The 21,174-nt window shown below is 39.9% G+C and overlaps 1 protein-coding gene and 1 long non-coding RNA gene across 3 annotated transcripts in view; one reads left to right on the forward strand and one right to left on the reverse strand.

Moving 5' to 3' along the window:
* Positions 1–9,544: 9,544 nt before the first annotated feature.
* cpm (carboxypeptidase M) overlaps positions 9,545–21,174 on the forward strand; it is a 42,036-nt gene continuing 30,406 nt past the window's right edge. Inside the window, exons 1-2 of one of the 2 annotated variants that reach the window (XR_001479022.2) lie at positions 9,545–10,086; positions 14,472–14,656. Coding sequence is in view for 1 of the 2 variants with exons in the window: in XM_006633577.3 (XP_006633640.2) it covers positions 10,001–10,086; positions 14,472–14,656 (271 nt within the window). In the remaining variant the exon portion in view is untranslated. The remainder of the gene's footprint in view (positions 10,087–14,471; positions 14,657–21,174) is intronic. The other variant, XM_006633577.3, reaches the window with a different exon arrangement.
* LOC138240816 (uncharacterized) overlaps positions 14,500–21,174 on the reverse strand; it is a 42,707-nt gene continuing 36,032 nt past the window's right edge. The window contains exon 3 of the long non-coding RNA XR_011190066.1: positions 14,500–14,589. This is a non-coding gene — a long non-coding RNA (uncharacterized lncRNA). The remainder of the gene's footprint in view (positions 14,590–21,174) is intronic.

Consider the following 21,174-nt stretch of genomic DNA (forward strand, 5'->3'; position numbering starts at 1 on the left):
AGATTTTGACAAGTGTGGGATTATCTGAATAATTTCTGCAATGGTGCTTTGTCTGTCATATACCGTCTATGTTGCTGCAAAGCCAAAGATTTGTGCAGAAGGGGGTATCTGTATCTATATTAGATTGTAACAGAATCCACAGTCACAAGAATGGGTTACAACAATACAAATGCACTGTAATACACTGTAATAAAGTGTTATACATAATATGTATAAGAATAATGTCAATAGTTATTGACAATAACATTTCTTTCACGTTAATTAAATACTGTACTTCTTCATCCTGCCAAGGTTTCTTGTTAAATCAATCTAAAACTAATCTAAAATAGAGGGTGTGAAAACGTCTTTCTTTTAATTCTATAGATGATTCTATAGATGCTCATGTACACCCTATATTTTAACTTGGGCTAGTAAATTCAATTTAAAACTGTATTTTCTGGGATGACTGGTTATTAAGTATCTTTATAAAATATATTATAATCAAAAAAGCATACTTTAAGAAATTTAATTTGATACACATTAACGATTAGCACTGGACACTGTTAGATAAGGTTAGTGCCAATACTATGTATTCTATTGAATACGACTGTAACTGTATTCTATATAGACCTACAATGTATCACTTGAAATATCTGTTAATTTGACTATCCATTGTGAAAATCTCTTTGACGTCATACGGTACATCTGGGATTGGGATCATTAAGGTTTGATGCATTTTGCACTAACATCATGTAGAGCATTGGCTCAACAGTATAAAGAATAAAGCAAATTAACTAGATATAGAAGAAAGTGTTGAATTGGACGGCATGTGGTTTTTTTTTTACAATAGAGAAGCAGACGAGGTAGTCCAGATATCTAGATTGAATTCAATTCTGTCTCACACCAAGCAAAAATCTAATTCTGGTTAGGATGAGATTCAGATGGGTGATGTATCAAACCCACTAGCAGTTTTGAATTAAGAAATTTTAAGAAAACTGCCAGGAACATGAGTCATCCTATTACGGGAAACATTTAAACCACAGTGAGGGAGTGAAACTGGAATTATATCAAGAAATACATGACATGTAACGGGAACAAATTCACAATTACCAAGCAAATGACAAACCCCAGACATTAAATAATTTTAAAAATATATATATATATAAGTGTATACACAGCATCCAAAGAGTCGCAACAAATTCAGAAAGTGTCAGTTAACTGATAATGTTTCTTGTAGCAGCTGTACTAACATTTTATTGAAGAGACAAGACAGGCAAATTCATTCTGCTGGTTAATACTGGGCATCAGCAGGACTGAACACCAGGAGGGTCCTATTGTGCATGTTGTAGTCTAGTAGAGTATGTAACCACTTCTGATGTGTGGCACATACACTGCAACAGGCTGCAGATGTTGTCTTGTGGAATCCTGTCCCATTCCTGTCCTAGAGCCTGAACAAGCGTGTACTTTGGTCTCTCTGCCCTAGACGCCCAATGTCATCTCTGTCATCATCCTGCAAACTGCCAGTGGGGCTCAAGTTGGCAGAAGGGCTCTGGAGCACAACGGTCACATTATGGTCAGGAAAGCCATTATCACGAGGAGCGTGGGAATATGTTCTGCTGGAAGTGCTGTCACTTTGGGATGAGCTAGCAGGAAAGGCAGCACGTGAGGACCCAGGACTTGATCAATATAGCGCCTTGCAGTCAGGTTGCCATCAACTACTGTGCCACACTCACAGGCATCCATCAGACATTGTGCTCCACGTAGATTCATGTCTGAAGAGGTCTTGACTCCACAGCTGCTGAGTTCATCTGAGGCACACAATCAGCTCATCACCTGTGTCCAATAAACTCTTTCACTGAAGAGGGGATTTAGTGATTATGTAACAAAGTCACTCAAAATAAGATCACTTTATTGGCCATATAAATTTATTGTATTAGGAATTTGTCTTTTCGCACACCCCAACTTGCTCTCCATGAGACACACAGTACAATACAATACAGTACAAACTCAGTGAAAAACAGGTACACTAACACATCTCCAGAATGGAAACGAACCCAGGACTGCGCTTTCTTAAGGGTTTAATGGCTTAATGGTTTAAAAAATAATTGTATTAATATCCCCGTTAAAGATAGCACCTGTCTTTTTCAGTTCCCTTTTTTTCCTTTGTAAACAGACATGGTTCGCAAAAAGAAGCTTTTTTTCAAACAAGTTAAAGCACTTGACCAAATGCAATAACGTCCCACGGACAATAAATGTTTCTCCCTTGAAATAAGGTGACGTAGTGTCTGCCACTATCACTGCAGCCACCGTCATAAAGAAGTTTTTTTACAGGCTGTCGCAGACTGAAACATTAAATTAACTGGTGATGAATAATTCTAGCAAAGCAGTCTATGTGATTTTGGAAGACCGTCGCCTCTGGTACCGTGGCTGCAGATCTTTGCACATATACTCCACACAGACGTAACGTCAAACGTCCAGGACGTTTCTCATTTAATTGTTTAAAAGCAGAACAAAACTCAATTTTTCTTCTCCAAAATGAACTTTTCTAAATCGTGTCCACTGCGCCCTCTAGTGGTGTTCCGCCTGTCACCACGCAGCATTACAACGGTCATTTTTAGAACGGGTATGAAAACAGCAAGACTTCAATTTACGGAAAAGACAAACATCAAGGAAATAGTAGAAACAAGCCCTTTCGTCGCGTGATTCCATTTGTATCACACCCTAAAAACAGTGTTCAGAAAATAACCTCATGTTAAGAGGACAGAACTGTAGAATTGAGTGCAAAGTTGGAACACTGTTTGAGTCTAGCCCATCCGAGGATCTCCTTCCAGCTGTTTCTTGTCTTCTGTTTTCAGTACACTTTCACCTAGTTTCTAAGCACCATGTAGAATAATGTGTGCATGTGTTCTGGTACAATTAATGAATTTTACTAATGCACTCTTCTTTTTTGTTGTTGTTGTTCCTTATTGCTATTTAGCTAGTCATCTTTGCTTTAGGAAATTCTATGCCATGTTCCTCCAAATACATTTTTTTCCAGAAACCAGGACTCAATGTTTAATGCAGCATGGGCACATTTTCATCTATAGCTGGAGAGGAGGTTGATACCCCAAACATCTGCTGGATAACATATGAAAATAACAAGGCATTAAACAAAGCCAGCTACATCACTGATGGAAATGACAGCACTCCAAAACCAAACACCAGACCTGAGACGGGACAGGCATGTCTACTTTCCCATAACAAGTAGAGTAATATTTCGATAATGCTTTACTAAATATCAGCGTCTACTGTACTTGAGTGCTTTGCTAAGAGATATACTTGTCCTTGTGGTACAAACAGGCCTGTTAATTCACATAGCAGGTTGTCCAATGAATATACCCTCCCAAACAAAAAAGCAGAACAACAACAAACAGTTTCAAAAAGAGTCTCAGAGATGAGCTAACAATAACCGACATCACAACCTCAAGCAGCCTACTTCGAAGAACAATAGGATCTATGACTTTTCATAGCTTCAGCTGAATGACACGCACAACTGTAGAAAAGTTTAACATTCATGAGATAAAAAAGAGGCTCATTCCCTTCCCATGTCCAGCATTTTAAACGTTATCTGCTCGATAACATACTAAAATAGCAAGGCATTTAACAAAGCCAGCCGTCGATTGTAAGACTGCAGTTGATCTGCTTCATCACCATTACAGTAAACTGGAGCCTTTCTTGGCAATCTAGGGTGGCAGTATGAACAGGACTGAGACCAAACGACTGCAACCCTTGTTTCACCCCGTTCTAAATACCGCTGCTGTGTTAATGTTGAAGGGACTGAACAAGTTCAACGCCACCACGCTAAATTCAGCCTCCTGGAACCTAAAACGAGCTTTTTCACTCACGAAGAACTAAGTCTTCTCTCCCGATTTACAATGATTACCTGATTTTTTAATCTCAAGTAAATTTTATAGTTGGCATCAAGAACAATTCTCTGTTTTTGCCTAAAAGCTTTCCTTAGCCTATAGCGATATCGGGAACTGTGTCATTCTTTAACTCAGGTTTGCTACCGAGATGTTTCTTTCCCTGTAAAGAGTCGATGAGCACCTGAACCAGGGCCAAACCTGGATTATTTGAGATAAATACGGACAAAGAAAGTCTTTGATGATCTCATGCATTATACATAATAGAAAACGTAATCTGAGAAATCAGCGACAGACTTTTGAGTTGCTCGGTTAATTTCCCTTGACTGTTATTATGGTTTCAGTTGGAATTTTTTTTTTTGCGCAATGTTCTCTCTGACTCTTGAGATGTTCACGATTATTTTATCTGAAGATACGGTGTTTTCGAGAAAAAAATTGCGTCAAACATCTAACACACGTCCTTGTCATGTTTTGCAAGAATTTGTTCATTTTCAATCCTACCCCCCTCTCCCCCCAAGCAAAATTGTCATTGCATTGTATTGCCAGATTACGCATTTAGTAAATCCACTAATTGGTGGAAAGTAGTGATTCATGCTTGTTTCGTAAACGAATGTGGGTCTTTTTTTTACAACGGAGGTCACTAATGACCAAAAACAGATTTGGTTCGGTGTCTATAAACACGTGGCAAACCCTACTTTTCTCTAGGAGGTGAGTTTGTCAAGACTTTATCCTGAATTCCTGGAGAGATTTCAATTCCCTGTCACCCCTAAGGAATATGCAATAGTTTTTGATGCCATTCCGGAAGGTGTAGTGAGCTTGTTAAAAGCAAATCAAAGCGCTATTAGGACTGACTTCCTTTCTGGTCCTACAACTGATTTATTCTTGGATGGCGTGGAAATAAAGGATAAGAAATGTAACAATACTCATATAAGGAATCTTTGTAAACCCCATCTTATCCCCTCTTGTTTATCTTTTTGGAATGCAATGTTTGAAAATATAAATTGGAAGTTAGTTTGGACAACTCCTGATAGATTTGGTATTACAAATAAAGTTAAAGAGATATCGTTTAAAAGTGTTCATAAGTTTTATCCAGTTAAATTAGTAATAATAATAATAATAATAAATGTTTCTCCCTTGAAATAAGGTGACGTAGTGTCTGCCACTATCACTGCAGCCACCGTCATAAAGAAGTTTTTTTACAGGCTGTCGCAGACTGAAACATTAAATTAACTGGTGATGAATAATTCTAGCAAAGCAGTCTATGTGATTTTGGAAGACCGTCGCCTCTGGTACCGTGGCTGCAGATCTTTGCACATATACTCCACACAGACGTAACGTCAAACGTCCAGGACGTTTCTCATTTAATTGTTTAAAAGCAGAACAAAACTCAATTTTTCTTCTCCAAAATGAACTTTTCTAAATCGTGTCCACTGCGCCCTCTAGTGGTGTTCCGCCTGTCACCACGCAGCATTACAACGGTCATTTTTAGAACGGGTATGAAAACAGCAAGACTTCAATTTACGGAAAAGACAAACATCAAGGAAATAGTAGAAACAAGCCCTTTCGTCGCGTGATTCCATTTGTATCACACCCTAAAAACAGTGTTCAGAAAATAACCTCATGTTAAGAGGACAGAACTGTAGAATTGAGTGCAAAGTTGGAACACTGTTTGAGTCTAGCCCATCCGAGGATCTCCTTCCAGCTGTTTCTTGTCTTCTGTTTTCAGTACACTTTCACCTAGTTTCTAAGCACCATGTAGAATAATGTGTGCATGTGTTCTGGTACAATTAATGAATTTTACTAATGCACTCTTCTTTTTTGTTGTTGTTGTTCCTTATTGCTATTTAGCTAGTCATCTTTGCTTTAGGAAATTCTATGCCATGTTCCTCCAAATACATTTTTTTCCAGAAACCAGGACTCAATGTTTAATGCAGCATGGGCACATTTTCATCTATAGCTGGAGAGGAGGTTGATACCCCAAACATCTGCTGGATAACATATGAAAATAACAAGGCATTAAACAAAGCCAGCTACATCACTGATGGAAATGACAGCACTCCAAAACCAAACACCAGACCTGAGACGGGACAGGCATGTCTACTTTCCCATAACAAGTAGAGTAATATTTCGATAATGCTTTACTAAATATCAGCGTCTACTGTACTTGAGTGCTTTGCTAAGAGATATACTTGTCCTTGTGGTACAAACAGGCCTGTTAATTCACATAGCAGGTTGTCCAATGAATATACCCTCCCAAACAAAAAAGCAGAACAACAACAAACAGTTTCAAAAAGAGTCTCAGAGATGAGCTAACAATAACCGACATCACAACCTCAAGCAGCCTACTTCGAAGAACAATAGGATCTATGACTTTTCATAGCTTCAGCTGAATGACACGCACAACTGTAGAAAAGTTTAACATTCATGAGATAAAAAAGAGGCTCATTCCCTTCCCATGTCCAGCATTTTAAACGTTATCTGCTCGATAACATACTAAAATAGCAAGGCATTTAACAAAGCCAGCCGTCGATTGTAAGACTGCAGTTGATCTGCTTCATCACCATTACAGTAAACTGGAGCCTTTCTTGGCAATCTAGGGTGGCAGTATGAACAGGACTGAGACCAAACGACTGCAACCCTTGTTTCACCCCGTTCTAAATACCGCTGCTGTGTTAATGTTGAAGGGACTGAACAAGTTCAACGCCACCACGCTAAATTCAGCCTCCTGGAACCTAAAACGAGCTTTTTCACTCACGAAGAACTAAGTCTTCTCTCCCGATTTACAATGATTACCTGATTTTTTAATCTCAAGTAAATTTTATAGTTGGCATCAAGAACAATTCTCTGTTTTTGCCTAAAAGCTTTCCTTAGCCTATAGCGATATCGGGAACTGTGTCATTCTTTAACTCAGGTTTGCTACCGAGATGTTTCTTTCCCTGTAAAGAGTCGATGAGCACCTGAACCAGGGCCAAACCTGGATTATTTGAGATAAATACGGACAAAGAAAGTCTTTGATGATCTCATGCATTATACATAATAGAAAACGTAATCTGAGAAATCAGCGACAGACTTTTGAGTTGCTCGGTTAATTTCCCTTGACTGTTATTATGGTTTCAGTTGGAATTTTTTTTTTTGCGCAATGTTCTCTCTGACTCTTGAGATGTTCACGATTATTTTATCTGAAGATACGGTGTTTTCGAGAAAAAAATTGCGTCAAACATCTAACACACGTCCTTGTCATGTTTTGCAAGAATTTGTTCATTTTCAATCCTACCCCCCTCTCCCCCCAAGCAAAATTGTCATTGCATTGTATTGCCAGATTACGCATTTAGTAAATCCACTAATTGGTGGAAAGTAGTGATTCATGCTTGTTTCGTAAACGAATGTGGGTCTTTTTTTTACAACGGAGGTCACTAATGACCAAAAACAGATTTGGTTCGGTGTCTATAAACACGTGGCAAACCCTACTTTTCTCTAGGAGGTGAGTTTGTCAAGACTTTATCCTGAATTCCTGGAGAGATTTCAATTCCCTGTCACCCCTAAGGAATATGCAATAGTTTTTGATGCCATTCCGGAAGGTGTAGTGAGCTTGTTAAAAGCAAATCAAAGCGCTATTAGGACTGACTTCCTTTCTGGTCCTACAACTGATTTATTCTTGGATGGCGTGGAAATAAAGGATAAGAAATGTAACAATACTCATATAAGGAATCTTTGTAAACCCCATCTTATCCCCTCTTGTTTATCTTTTTGGAATGCAATGTTTGAAAATATAAATTGGAAGTTAGTTTGGACAACTCCTGATAGATTTGGTATTACAAATAAAGTTAAAGAGATATCGTTTAAAAGTGTTCATAAGTTTTATCCAGTTAAATTAGTGCTCTCTAAATTTAAGCATGAGCAGGATGATCTGTGTGTATTTTGTCGGGGTGAAAGGGAATCTTTGGTACATTTATCTGTCGGTGTAGGTTTGTGAAGTTGTTTTGGGCGGACTTGCAGAGTTTTGTTTGCAGGCGGTTAAAGGTGTTTTTTAGATTTGAGGATTTTGATATTTTATTGTACTGTTTAATAGAAAATTTGGAACAAGAGCGTTAATTTATGGTCAATTTATTAGTCATTCTGGGTAAATTTCACATCCATAAATCAAAATGATCTAATAATACTCCCCTTTTTAGTTCTTTTGAGGTGGATCTGAAACACTATTTAAATTCTATAAACATTTTGAGAAATAATAAAGCAAGGAAAACATATATGTAAAAAATACAGTCTGATCACATAATTTACTTCATTACCTCTGACGGTTAAATGTTTTTTTTTCTGTTTGTATTTTTTCTCTTGTACCTGTTTTTGATCCTCTGGTTGTAGCTGTATTTGTAAAGTCTTTATACGTTTAATAAAAATTGTTTTTAAAAAAGGTTGTCAAGACTCGCTTACTTCCGCTTGTATCAGCAACGCAGTTTTCACCGATCATCAGAAGTGTAGCCGGATCGCACCCAGAGGTGCCTTAAGACGTTTGTGCCTAGACTTTGGGATTCAGAGCACTGGAATTTTAGGACCTGACCGTCAAACAAGTGACTCATCGAAGCCAGCGCCCGAAAAACAACGCTGCTACAGTAACAAATTGCTTGAACGTCTGCCAGATCAGATGCCCCAAAAGTGTATCTCACACTCCATCAATCACAACGAATGAGCAGAAAGATTCGCTGGGTACCGTGTTTCAATGTAGGAGGTTGAGAGCAGGCTTTTAAAGAGGGGGTCTCTTTCCAGAAGGTAACCAAAGCAACCAACCCCATTCGATAGTCTGTTGCCAGGTACTGTATCTCCTATAGGCAACCCCATGTTCAAAGCCTGGAAGTGTTTATTCTCTGTAACACAGCTAACAATCTCTGGTGATAAAACAGAAAGGCAGGAGAGAAAACTGCATTTAAAAGTCTTGGAAACAGTAACAGTAATAAACCTAATCATTTGGTTGTTATTTGCAATAAATGCACGTCTCCTTACAGAAACGTCCTGGTGTTATTCGAAGTTGATAATGCACGTTCTGTTAGTGACCAATATAATATCAAGTTGATTTAATGGGTTCCTGAATTTTTTTTTCCTGCCAGCTATCTTCTCTCGGTTTCTATCATTTGTGATGAAGAGGAATGGTTTCTTCTACGGCCTCAGTCCTGTTCAGTTGTCCGTATGCTTGTTGTCCAGGTTTTGTGACAACTCAATTGGATGTAAACCAGCCCAGCACAGTACAGTATTAGATTTATTTGGTCAATTTACAATTCTAACCCTCTTTTTAGATGTTGGTGCTTTTAAGAGACGTGGAAAAAGTTGAAAAATATAACAATATACATTCAATGCACAGGCGTGCTGGAGCGGAGAAACAATGCCCCTTATCGGTTATTTGTAATACTACCACTCCTTGTTTTAGTATTGCAATTATCCATCATAATTCATCATTGATTAGTTATATTGTGTGGACTATAGAATTTTATTGATATTATTGCACCTGCATATTTTATAATGTCACGGTGCCACTGTATTATAGTCATTAGATACATACTTCGTTGAAAACACAAAACGTAAACTTCCTTTTTTATAAATGACAGTTCATTGGCTGCTGTGCTCTTATTTGCTGTTGCTCATCGCGAGCCTCTCAGATTAAAGTTCCCGTTTCTCAGGAACAAACAAATGATGTCGACAACATAGTGTAAAGTAAAAAAAAAAACACTAGAATATTGCCCTGGCATGACAAAATGTTTACTAAACAGGAACAGTTTCAAAAAAGCTTCGTGCTCTCCAGGGAGCGCCACTTAGTCGAGAAGATTTTGTGGGCGTTGGAGCTTTAACTTTTTAACGGATCGCCCGTTGGGCTTTCATAAACGGATTAAATCTCACAAAAATACGCGTCGGCTGCGTTTTCTCCAAGAGCCAACGGAAGTGTCTGAGTGGTGTTAAGAGGAGTAACTGGCAGTTGTCGGGGCTCAGAGGCGGAGTCTACAGTACGTGGACACTGAACAACCCCGGTCTTTAAAGAAGACACTCGTCTTTCTCAAGAGCTGCGGCGTTGAGGCACCAGCCGAGAGCTTTGCGGTGCGCTGGAGTGTCACCGACAGTTGCCCCTACGCTGAATGGAAGAACACAAACGACTTTGGAGTGTTTTAAAATTAAGGACCGAGACATTGTTTTTTGAAAAAAAAACGGCTGATTTGAGAAGGTAGGGATTTATTACATTTATTATAGCACATATGTACCCTAAATTGGAAGAAGTGGTTAGGAGATGGATGTACAGTATAGCAATCCAGTGATTAAATTATAATGCTGTAAAAGTGTATCAGTTTTGTGTAGAAGCTCTTTATTGTCGCGGAGAAAAGTTTGGGGACGCTTCCTCCTTTGGCATATGTCAGGGAAGTGGGGATATAATCGATATTTAGTTTTCTAGGTTTGTTCATACTTCTGAAAACCTATGGTTCTGAATCGCTTTTAGAACCAAGTCTGTAGTTTTTCATTCGTTTTGATTAAAACCTAATGATTATTTTTACTTTTTTATTAGTTTACCATCAACTACTAATAAGGAGATTTAAAGCATTTTATAGTGAATATATAAAGCATTTTATAGTGTCTAGCCATGAATGATAAGGAATTTGACCATGTATATTTTTATTCTCTATTATTATCCGCTCATTCCCATTAATTGTGGTGGAAACTGTCCCCAGGTGTATACAGTACATACACACCAGCACACAGAGATAATTTAGAAAAACAAAACGCTGAGAGAGGAGAACATGCAAAATCCACACAGAAGGTGCCTCAGTCCAGAATCAAACCCAGGGACAATATCTAGGACCAGATCGTACTTTTCTGCCACTGTATTCCCCACATTTTGATGCACTACAACAAACTAGAAGTGCAATATTATCTTGATCTGCTAGTATTGGATCTCATATCATGATACTGAGTGCATAGTGCATAATCGTTCTTTACAGCCCAAATGCAGTAGAACAGCTGTGTCCGTCCTGACTCCTATTAGTCTCACACACCCCTCGCAGATCCACTCTCCATTACAAACCACAAGCTGGGGCTCGTTCTCAGTCCCACCACAGCTGCTGCACTGCGCTTCCACTTGCCATAAAGTGCTCCCAGATGTGATCACTCCAGGCTCCGCAAGGCAGGAGGTAGCATCTGCTTCGGCTAAAGGCTCCGCTCACCGAGTCCTTTCTTGGAGCCGCTGGAAACACTGGCCCGGCTGGGATCTTTGGAAGAGGTCTGGCCGTGTTCTTGCTGCTCGGCAGGCCCCCAAGTTACCTTCCTTCGGTTCTTTGGGAGGAGGCTGCTTCTGGGGGACGTTCCCTCTCACCTGGGCTCCAGTTCGCACAGAGCCACTGGGCCGCGGCTTTTGGGTGGTAGCAGGCCTTACCTCTCCTCCCCTTGCTGTGAGAGAGTGGGATAGTCTTCTCCCCCAAGAAGGAGTGTATCACCCCCTCGGGTCTAGTGAATCTCCTGTTACATGAGGGTCTTCATTGTCCAGACCAATCACACCCCCAAACAGAAATCCTGCTCCACCGTGTGACTGCCACTCAACTTGCAACAGTTCCCAGCTCATTATGGGTGTATCTGCCCTGTCACTGTCCTCAGCTTAACCCCTGATCCTGCCCAATGTCCGTGTTCTCCCTTTCTCTACTGACAAAGCAGGGAACTGATTAAGAGTCTCACAACACATTCCGTTGATACACTGGACATGAGGTCAGTTCCGCTGACCGTGACGATTAGCCAACTGGTGCAGCTCCTGTTCCCACTTGGATGCAGGAGGCAACTGGGTTCCCAGGAAAAAACACCCCCATGTCAGTCATCTCGCGCTCGTTTCCCTCCTCTTTCCAGCCACTGAAGATAGCCCAGCTTTCCACATCTTCCCGGACTGCTGTCCCTTGATTGTCAGGTGGCAAGTCAGCTCACTCTCTGTCACTTAGCTGAGCAGCCTTCTGCAAAGATGGCCTTGACTCACAATGGCTTCCTTTCTTAGGGGTTCAGTCCTGCACATCTGCTGCAGAAGATTCTTGGCTTTCGGTCAGGCCTGCTTTGTTCAGTCAGGTGCTGGAGCCAACTTTCCGCGCTCAAGGGGTGGAACAGAAACTCAGCTGATTCGGTCTGTTTCGTGTCAAAGTCCAAGATCATCTGTTGTGTGTCACGACCACCAGGCAGTCAAGACCAACTCGTAAGCGAGCTAATCAGCCCCAGCAGCGGGTGATTCTTAACAAACGCCGCCGCATGAGTTAAACCACCTGCTCACATTCCACCGTGCGGTGCGCAGTGCTATTTACTGTATACCATCTTCACCTGCTTCCCGCTGCTCGGTATTGAGTCTACTCCTTGAGAGCTCTACCTGGCGTTTTTTCCGTACCTCGTTTTTTCTGGTTATTGGACTCCCCTTCTGCCTTTTCGACTTTGCACCTCGCCTCTCCCTGGATTACGATTTGCCTTTCGCCTTTTGACCACCACCTTGCCTCTCGTTTTTGGATTGTTCGCCTGCCTCATCTATTACCCGTGCCTGCGTCTGCCCAGGATCCTTGTATCTTCCCACCAGGGATTCCTAACATTGTGCTGAGCGTGGTAGAAACTCATCTCAGAGCTCCAGCCGTTGACACTTGCTGCCTGCTTGAACTACAGCTGGAAAGCACACACCCTCTGAAACTGAGCTGGTTGTCTCTCGCGAGCCAGAGTCCGTCTCCTGAGAAGCAGCTCACTGGCCACAAGGGCACTCACCTCTCCTTTCCTTGGCACCCCTGGGCCCAGGTCTTCAACAGTGGGAATGGAAAGCAGCCACATACTCTACACATCTCTTTACAATCCACTGTAGACTTTGTGTCTCGTGCTCCTGCTACCAGGAATTACTTAGGGTTCATTTGTCACCGTTAGGGGACGTCCACTGCTGATTCTGTCCCTCTAGGTGGTACCAAGTGTCAGTGTCTTCCACGAAGCTGAATATCATGCGTGTCCTTCCCTAACGGTGCCTCTAGGTCTGCCCCAGCTGAGTGGTCCTTCTGCTTTAGAAGCACTCCACCCGCAGGAAAATGACCAGCTGCCACCTCTTGCTTTCTTGCAAAATGTCATTGCGGTTTATTTTGCAGCTCTGCCTCACAGTGGTTTGCTCAGACCAGATCACAACCACGGCAGTCTCAAGCACGTAGTGCTGCAATGATTCCCCCCTTTCAAAAAATCCAATTCCCAGCTCCCACCACCAGGCACACAGTATCCTCTAGCTCAGGGGTTCCCAAACGGGGGTTCGTGACGGTACTGCAGGGGGTTCGTGAGATTGTGATGGAAACGTCAATGTCAAATTAAATAGTCCTATGAATAAATAACAATACAATAATAATGATAAGAAAAAGGTGAAAAGGTGCATGTTAAGAGGGTTGCTGTAGGATTTATCTACATTTATTGAAAGGTTTGATTTAGTTAAAATCTCAAGGGGGGACTTATTATTACCAAATAATTTAGGTTGAAGGGGTTCAGCAGACAAAAAAGGTTGGGAAGCCCTGCCCGAGCTCAGTGGTCCCCAGCCCTGGTCCAGAAGGAACACAGTGTCTGCTGGGTTTCATTCAAGCTGCTAATTGACGACTTCATTAATTTGCTTGCTTGTTTAGATTCTTTTTTAACTTGTTTGTTCAGTCAGTCCTGAGTGTTTAAAAATACCCAAGGGTTCTGCTTCCAACAACATCTGCGCACAGAACTTGACACAGCCTCTCGTCAATGTGCTTGCCATTATTTCTGATTCAACAGATCGAAACTAAACTGGTTGATGAGCAGACACAGGTGGGAATGACGCTGTATCAGACATTCCCACGGCGAGTGTTTCTTCCTTCACAGAGGACTGATTAGTTACCTTTCATTAATCAATTAGAGGAGTTCTGAAAGTAAGAAATTATACAGGGTTGATACCAATTATATATACCATTCAACTTCTTAAGAGCTTAAAATTGACCAATATGCCTTCAATTAGAAGGCTGAAATCAATTAGCTTGTGATTAAGAAATCGTCTGGAGCAAAAAAGACAGAAGGCAGTGTTCTGCCTGGACTAGGGCTGAGAATGCCTGCTCTAGGTAAAGGCTCATATGGATAGAGGCGCACAAAATTAACACACACAGTACTGATGCAACACATCAACAATCAAACTAATTAATCAGTCCCTTACAGCTTCCAGCAAATAATTTGCCCTCATCTAAATAAGGTACTGAGTCCAAGGGCACCTCTTTACAGCTGTGTATCAGCTCCATGTGCTGGTACATTGCCACTTCACTACAATATAAACAAATTAGAAACAGATACACACAAGATGATCGATGCTTCTAAAGAACAGGCACAAGACTGTGGACAGCACACTGTGAGCATCTGTGAAAGCGTCGCTCACTGTCAAGAAGGACACTCCACATGTTTTGCAACAACATACAGCCATGCAAATACGACTGGGGATAATACTTCCTCCTTCAGAGGTCTGATGACCAATACTAGAGAAAATACATGGCAGAAGAAGAAGTTTCCAAGCCATTTGTAGCACATTGTAAAATGCAAACACCTCCTTTTGATTACACTAATTAATCTTTCTAGGATTGCACGCACCTGGGTGATGTTTCTTCTCAGCGTGTGCCTGTTCTGTGGGACCTTGGTGTCATCGATCTGGGGGCTGGAATTCCGTTACCATGACAGTGCCGAAATCGAACAGTACCTGAAAGCAGTCAACAAAAACTATTCTTCCTTCACACACTTGCATAGTATTGGAAAATCTGTGGAAGGTAAGAATGATCACTGTTTGTTTCATTCCCTGTCTTCTCCTTCAACTCCTGGGATTTATATATTTGACTGTTTAACAGCCAATGACTAAAGGAGTTTGAGGGATTTGCTTGCTTTTCATTTCAAGTACAGTGTCTTGCCGAAGTATTCAGACCCTTCCTATAGTTTCCCATTTTGTGAAATTCTAAAAAGGTGCAAGCAGATTTTTAAATGTAATCTTCTGTTCAAAACCGGAATGACTTCTAGTGTTAAGATAAGAAACAAAAAAGTAAAAACTACTAAGTACTTTGATTTCATAAGGATTGGCACCCATGAATCAACTCACCTTTGGTGGCAATTATAGTCATAAGTCCTTTAGGGTCAGTCTTAACCAGCTAGATTGCTGCAATCACTACCAATTTGTTCAGTAGATTTGCTCAAGTTCTCTTGCATGGGGCTCATTTACTTTTATTTAAGTAACTGTCACTTATTTCTGGTATTTTTCAAGTGTTTCCACAGATTCTCAATATGAATAAAGTCACAACGTAGTAAAGTCAGGCCACTCAAGGACATTCTCTTTCTGATTTTTAAGCTACTCCTCTGTACTCTGTACTCCTCTACTACTCTGGCCTTCTGGTTTGGATCATTGTCCCACTGAAAGGTGAATTTTTGACCTTGTTGTTGGTACTTTACTCCATCTAGGTTCCCATCAGTCTTGACAAGCTTTCCAGTCCCTGGTGGCGAGCAGAGCTGTAACGTTGTGATGCTATCACCAAGCTTAACAGTAGAGATGATGCTGACTGAGTAATTCACTATATTGAGTTTGCATCGGGTGTAATGCTTTGCATTTAGACCACAAAAAAAAAATGTCCGACCACAAAACCTTTTGCCTCACGGTTTGCAATGTCACTTAAATTCTTTGTTGCCAACTCCGTGCAGGATTTGGATTTTCCATTCTGTCATAGGCTAGCTTTGTAGACTGGGATACCGTTGACCCAGTGGTAGCAGTGACTAACTTCACAAAGCTTGCTTTTATACACCTTTGGCCTTGAGTTGTTTTGAAAGCTCATTGGTCTTCACGATTGAACCTGCCTGACTGAGGAAGCTTACAGTGATGGGTGTAATTATTCTGAAATAATGTGAACCACTATTATTGCACACTGTCAAAGGCCACTCAATTAATTATGTGGCTCATTAAGGGAATGATGTGCAACTGGACTAAAGTAGGTTTGCCATGGCAAACGCTTTAAATCCTTTTGCATTCATAACTTTATTTTTCTCCCATATTATCTATTTACTTTTTTTTTGTTATTTACTTTGAATGTGTGAAGTAGGTAATGTATATAACAAACATGAATTGCTGCTTTAGAGTGTCATGACTGCAGACTTTAAAGCAACAACATGTGAAAGATATGCAGGGGACTGAATACATTTGCAAGGTGCTGTAGGTGTACTTGACCTGTATTCAAATTCCCTCAGAACTGAAATACCCATTGCTTGCTTTGGGATTTAAGTGATTTGAGTATGAGGCTCAAAGACTATTGTCAGTTGTTGTGATGTATTCTATTTCCACTTATATCTTGGTTTTCTCCCTCTTTTTTTCAAATCCCATGTCTTTAATTTACAACTTCTTCTTCGGGAGGCAGGTTGTGAGTGATGGGCAGTGACACAAACGTGCATCTCCCAGCGTGTATCTTTCTAATCTGTGTTGCCAGGTGCTCCTGGATTCAGGTTTCACAGCCTTCTTCTCCAGTGTCACTAGAAACGTATTTCTCCATGGCAGACCTTTCAGACAACTTTATTCCAGACAACCCTGCCTTTAGTGACTACTCTCCGACCACGCCACAGATCCCTTTCTGTCTTTCTTTTCTATGATGCTGAGCCTCACCTAAACACCTTTTCATTTAGACACCTTTTCTGTTTTTATGGTTTCAAGAATGTGACAGTAATGTGTTGTCCCTAACTCCCCCAATCTCTTGCCTCCTGAGAGATACTGTACTACCCTGTATTTACACAGCAGGAAAGGGCACCTCTTTATAATTTCCCCAGTCAAGACAATTTGTAATGTTTTTCCTTTCTACATTTCAGATGTGAGATTTTTTTTTTGATGCGTTTAAAAGCAAAATCAAACAGATGAAGAAATGATAAAAAAATGACACATATTATCTCTGAAAAACGAGGTGGCTCCTGCTCTCTGTAAAGTTGTGCTTGATTTCTGAATAGCGCACTGTATTGACAAGTTAGCCCAGCTAATGCTGTTTATTTTTAAAGATATTTGTGAAGACTGTGGGAGTGTGGTGCTGGGAAGCCTTTCACAAGGCAGGTCTGTAACTCATGAGTGAAGTCATTGTGAAACTTCCTGAGCTGCATTTACATTTGCTTACTGAAAGCAGCGAGTAAGGGAAAGGAAGCCTTTAATATTATCCAGCTCATTCCACCAATTTTTTGACACTGACAAATGACCAGTTCAAAAGCAAGGCTTTTGGAGGCTTCATTCCAATCAGTGGCATTGTGAAACAGACTATTTAAAAAAGTTGTAAAAAGTAAATATTAAATATGACTAAATATCAGTAAATATATATAGTATGTATATATTAATATATATTATAAATATTAGTATATATACTAAATAAAAGTAAATATCAAACCACACTTTAAAAAAGTAAATATTTCAATCTTTTATCATTGAAGTATTGGATTACAACTGGGAAACTGCTACAATTAGCACCTTGACAAATGTGAAAAACACAACCATTTTATCACATGGAATTAGAAACAAGTTTTCAACAGCCCTTCTCAACTTTTTTTTTTTAATGAAAAGAGTCATTGTTTAATCAATTTCCAAAATACTGCATTGATATACCTCTGGGAGGAAAGGTGTTCTAAAATGCTTCCCTGGTGCTTTCCTGCCCACTAAGACTTCCAGTTTTTTTTTTTTCAAGCCCGGATGGGCTGCTGTGTTACGAAGCTAATGTTTCCACCTTTTCATAGTGAGCAACTATTGAAGTATTTAGACAGTTGCATGGAGAGCTGTGATGCTTCCAGCATTCCAGATGGTTTAATTGATAAAAACAAACTGTCTACAAAGACAGTCGAAAATGGATAGGCTTTTTACAGTGAAACAATGGAAAACTACACCTACAGGTGGAAATGAAATAAAAAGCACCTTTGTCTTTCCTACTCAGGGGGATTATTCGCCTTTTAATAGAAATGGGTCACCATAAAGAATCTTTTTACTACTCATTTTACAGAAGCAAAACATTCCTTCACAAACATGTGCCACTGTAATGTACATTGTGTTGAACAGGCCCTTTCCTATCAGCTCATGTAAAGGGCCAGATTAACAATTTAAAGATTGGACTGTCTGTGCAGTATTTAACCTGTCCTGTGCTTGTAATTCAATACTATTTTTGTAATGAGATATTATCTTGCACACATCTTCCCAAGGAAGGTGTGAATGTTCAAAGAACAGGGCCTCAAATGTATTTTACATTTCAAATACTTTGGTAAAGATGCAAATACAAGTCATTTGCTTGGTATCTGACGTTATCATTCTTTTCTGTCCTGGAGACTATAGCAGGGCTCCCACACGGTCTCAAATCTACCTCTGTCTAAATGAACAGTCTTATTTAACAACATATCCCCTTACTGAAAGCTGAAATGGTTAGTGAAATTAACCCTCCTTGACCAAACATCCCTCTGTTGCAATATTCAAAATAAATACTTAATACCTGCAAGGTGTTAAATTGCAATTCAGAAGTTATAAACCATGTTCTAAGTTTTCTGTTCTCCTTTTGTAGCTTGTTTGATCGCAAAGTGTGATAAATACAGTACATCAGTATCTCTCCTGTATTATGTATGGTATACAAAACAATGTGTACTACAGTACATTCAATTAGCTACTTTCCTACAAAAGTACCATCTTTACTTCTGGAAAAGTGTGGCTTTTGTTACATTTACAGACACAACAGCTGATAGAAAATCTCCCGCCAGCATGAAACTGAACTCCAGCGAGCAGGAGAGCTATCGTACAGAACAATTTACATGGCAGTTTACAGAAACAGCCACCATCGTAAAAAATACAGTTGATAAAAGCAGCCCATACCCACCTGTCCTCATACCGGTCTGTTTCTCATGTTCAGAATAACAGGTTCTTTAGCTGAATAAACTATGAATGAGCCAAATATAGCTAAACTGTGTTAATTTCAAGTTAGCTTACAGTGTGATAGCAACTGTCTTTCTCAAACGTCTAACCCCCACTATCCCACACAAACAAGTCATGCACACACTCACTGTAAAGCCCAGCCTTATGTACTGTACCAGTCACTATAATGGTAATATGCCATTCTTCAGTAGTGAGTGTTAATTAAAAAGAATGAATACCTTAAAAGATAGTACACGCCTCTTAGGTCTCCAGTTTGAAGTAGGAATTAATCACGATGCTTCATTCGTGAGGTTCTCAGTGATTCAAGATTGTTAATCAAAGTAGTTGGGAAGAAGAATGGGTTAAATGATAAAGGTGAGAGGTATACAATTGTTAAGTTTGTGATCCAAAGCTTATAATCCATACACAAAAAATACTTGTCTAATCACCTATAGATCTACCAAGTTCCTATTGCTAAGCCTCAACTGACATAGGTGGAAGGTAGATGTCCTATATTTCTATGTTCATTCAGTTATCCTCAGGTTGTGGCTTTGGACAGATAATATTTAATTTAATACCCTTTTCCTTCCTGTAAAGGTTTGTTTTTTTAAAAATATATAGTTTGAAAGCTTTGAGACGGTAGTTTGCCAATACTCCCGTTGATTTAAACTTAAGGCTGTATGAGTGAAACACTAATGTGTCCAGCATTAATGGAAATGAATAAAGAAACATGATATCTTTACACATTTAAAGAAGGCTCCCCTGCCCAAAAACATTGTTTTTTTATTTTCTTTTTACTTTTCGGTGTGGAATTAACCCCCAATTTTTGCTTTGCAGCTTTCCCCTCGTCTGTTCCCCTCTTGGTAATTAGCAGTGCAAGTCTTAATAGATGAAAATAGAAAAAATAATGCCTTTTTTGCAATGCCTTTTAATTTTCACTGGAATTGAAGAAGTTAATTTACAGTTAGTCAGACATAATACCATTTCTGCCTTAATGCTTCATTTGTTTCTGTGTTATTATTTCTGCTTAAGATGGTTATCATTCCTACGTCAGTGTTAACCGGGACAGTCAGACACATACTGGACGAGACAGAACTGGTTAGACTATATTGCAGCAGCTGGATATTTCAGTTTTAACTAGATTTCTAAAGCCCACTCCAGCTCCTCCTGATTTTCTAATACAGATCCCACAGGGCCTGTAACATGAAACACATAGGTACTGTATGAGCAACGCCCTGCTGCTTGACACATTGCGTTAGGAGTTAGTCTATAGAAAATTCCTGTTAAGCCAGCAGTTATACACGATTTACAAGGCTCATGCGATCCCTATTTGGTAATTTGGCCTTCAGCTCCTGTCTGACAGGAAATGCAATTAGTGCAAATATTAGATATCATCTCCTGCTCTCCTGCCAGCTTGAACTGAAGAGTCACTAGCGTCCCGTCTCTGCCATCCTGTCTCTGGCTTGCCTATAAAGCTCTGCCAGATTGTGCACTTGTGAAATGGACCAATGTCCACAAGAGAGCTAAGCTAATTACCATGTAATCTCCTTCAGGGCCCGACGCCCGAGGTGAATGAGTATTAATCTGGGAACCACCTGTGCCTGTGCCTCTTCCTCTTAATTAAATGCCTCTCATTCTCTCTTCTCCATGTCAGGGAGCCCGGTATTCCACAAATTTCAGGTAGAGCTGATGCTTCATATATACACTGGTACTTTAGATTTAAGAACAGTACTGGCTGTAGCTTAGAATATTACAAAGCTACTACTGCTTGCGAATGCTCCACCACAGTACCCAAACAAGGGCTGTACTTTAGTGGAGTCCCCTCCTGTAAGATGCTTTGAGAACATTTGGATCATACAAAATACAAGGGATTCTTACAATTATTTTCACAAATGTTTTTCTACTTACGGTGTATTTAATAACCAATTTAACATTGCTGTTTTTGTCCTCAACAGAACCTTTTCTGTTCTAAGAAGCAATTGCTTCACAGAACTCCTGTCTGTTATGCAGTGTCCTTGTCTCTAAAATATTATTTTTTCAATGGTTTCATGAGAGGGATTTTTGTTTTTTAGTTGAGGCCAAGTTTAGCTTCTCTAGGTTCCATTTTACTTGATATTTTATGTGATTTGAATTCTGGTTTGCAGGTGAATGGTGGTCGTGTGGCTCAATGCTAATCCTCTTAATAATGGGAAAGAATGTGTGAAAATACTTGCATTTTACAAGCACATTTTTTATTCCATTCTGCCATTCTTATTTCAAGGGATGCTTCACAGTTTAGTTTAACACACACTTCTGCACAATTTCAGGACCCCTGACACAGAAGTGTAAAATCTGTAGAAGTTTAAATTTAATGGCAAAAAACTGCCTCAGTTTAATTTTCTTTGGTCTAGAATTAGT

This window comes from Lepisosteus oculatus, chromosome 7 (assembly GCF_040954835.1).
Source record: "Lepisosteus oculatus isolate fLepOcu1 chromosome 7, fLepOcu1.hap2, whole genome shotgun sequence".
Classification (NCBI taxonomy): Eukaryota; Metazoa; Chordata; class Actinopteri; order Semionotiformes; family Lepisosteidae; genus Lepisosteus; species Lepisosteus oculatus.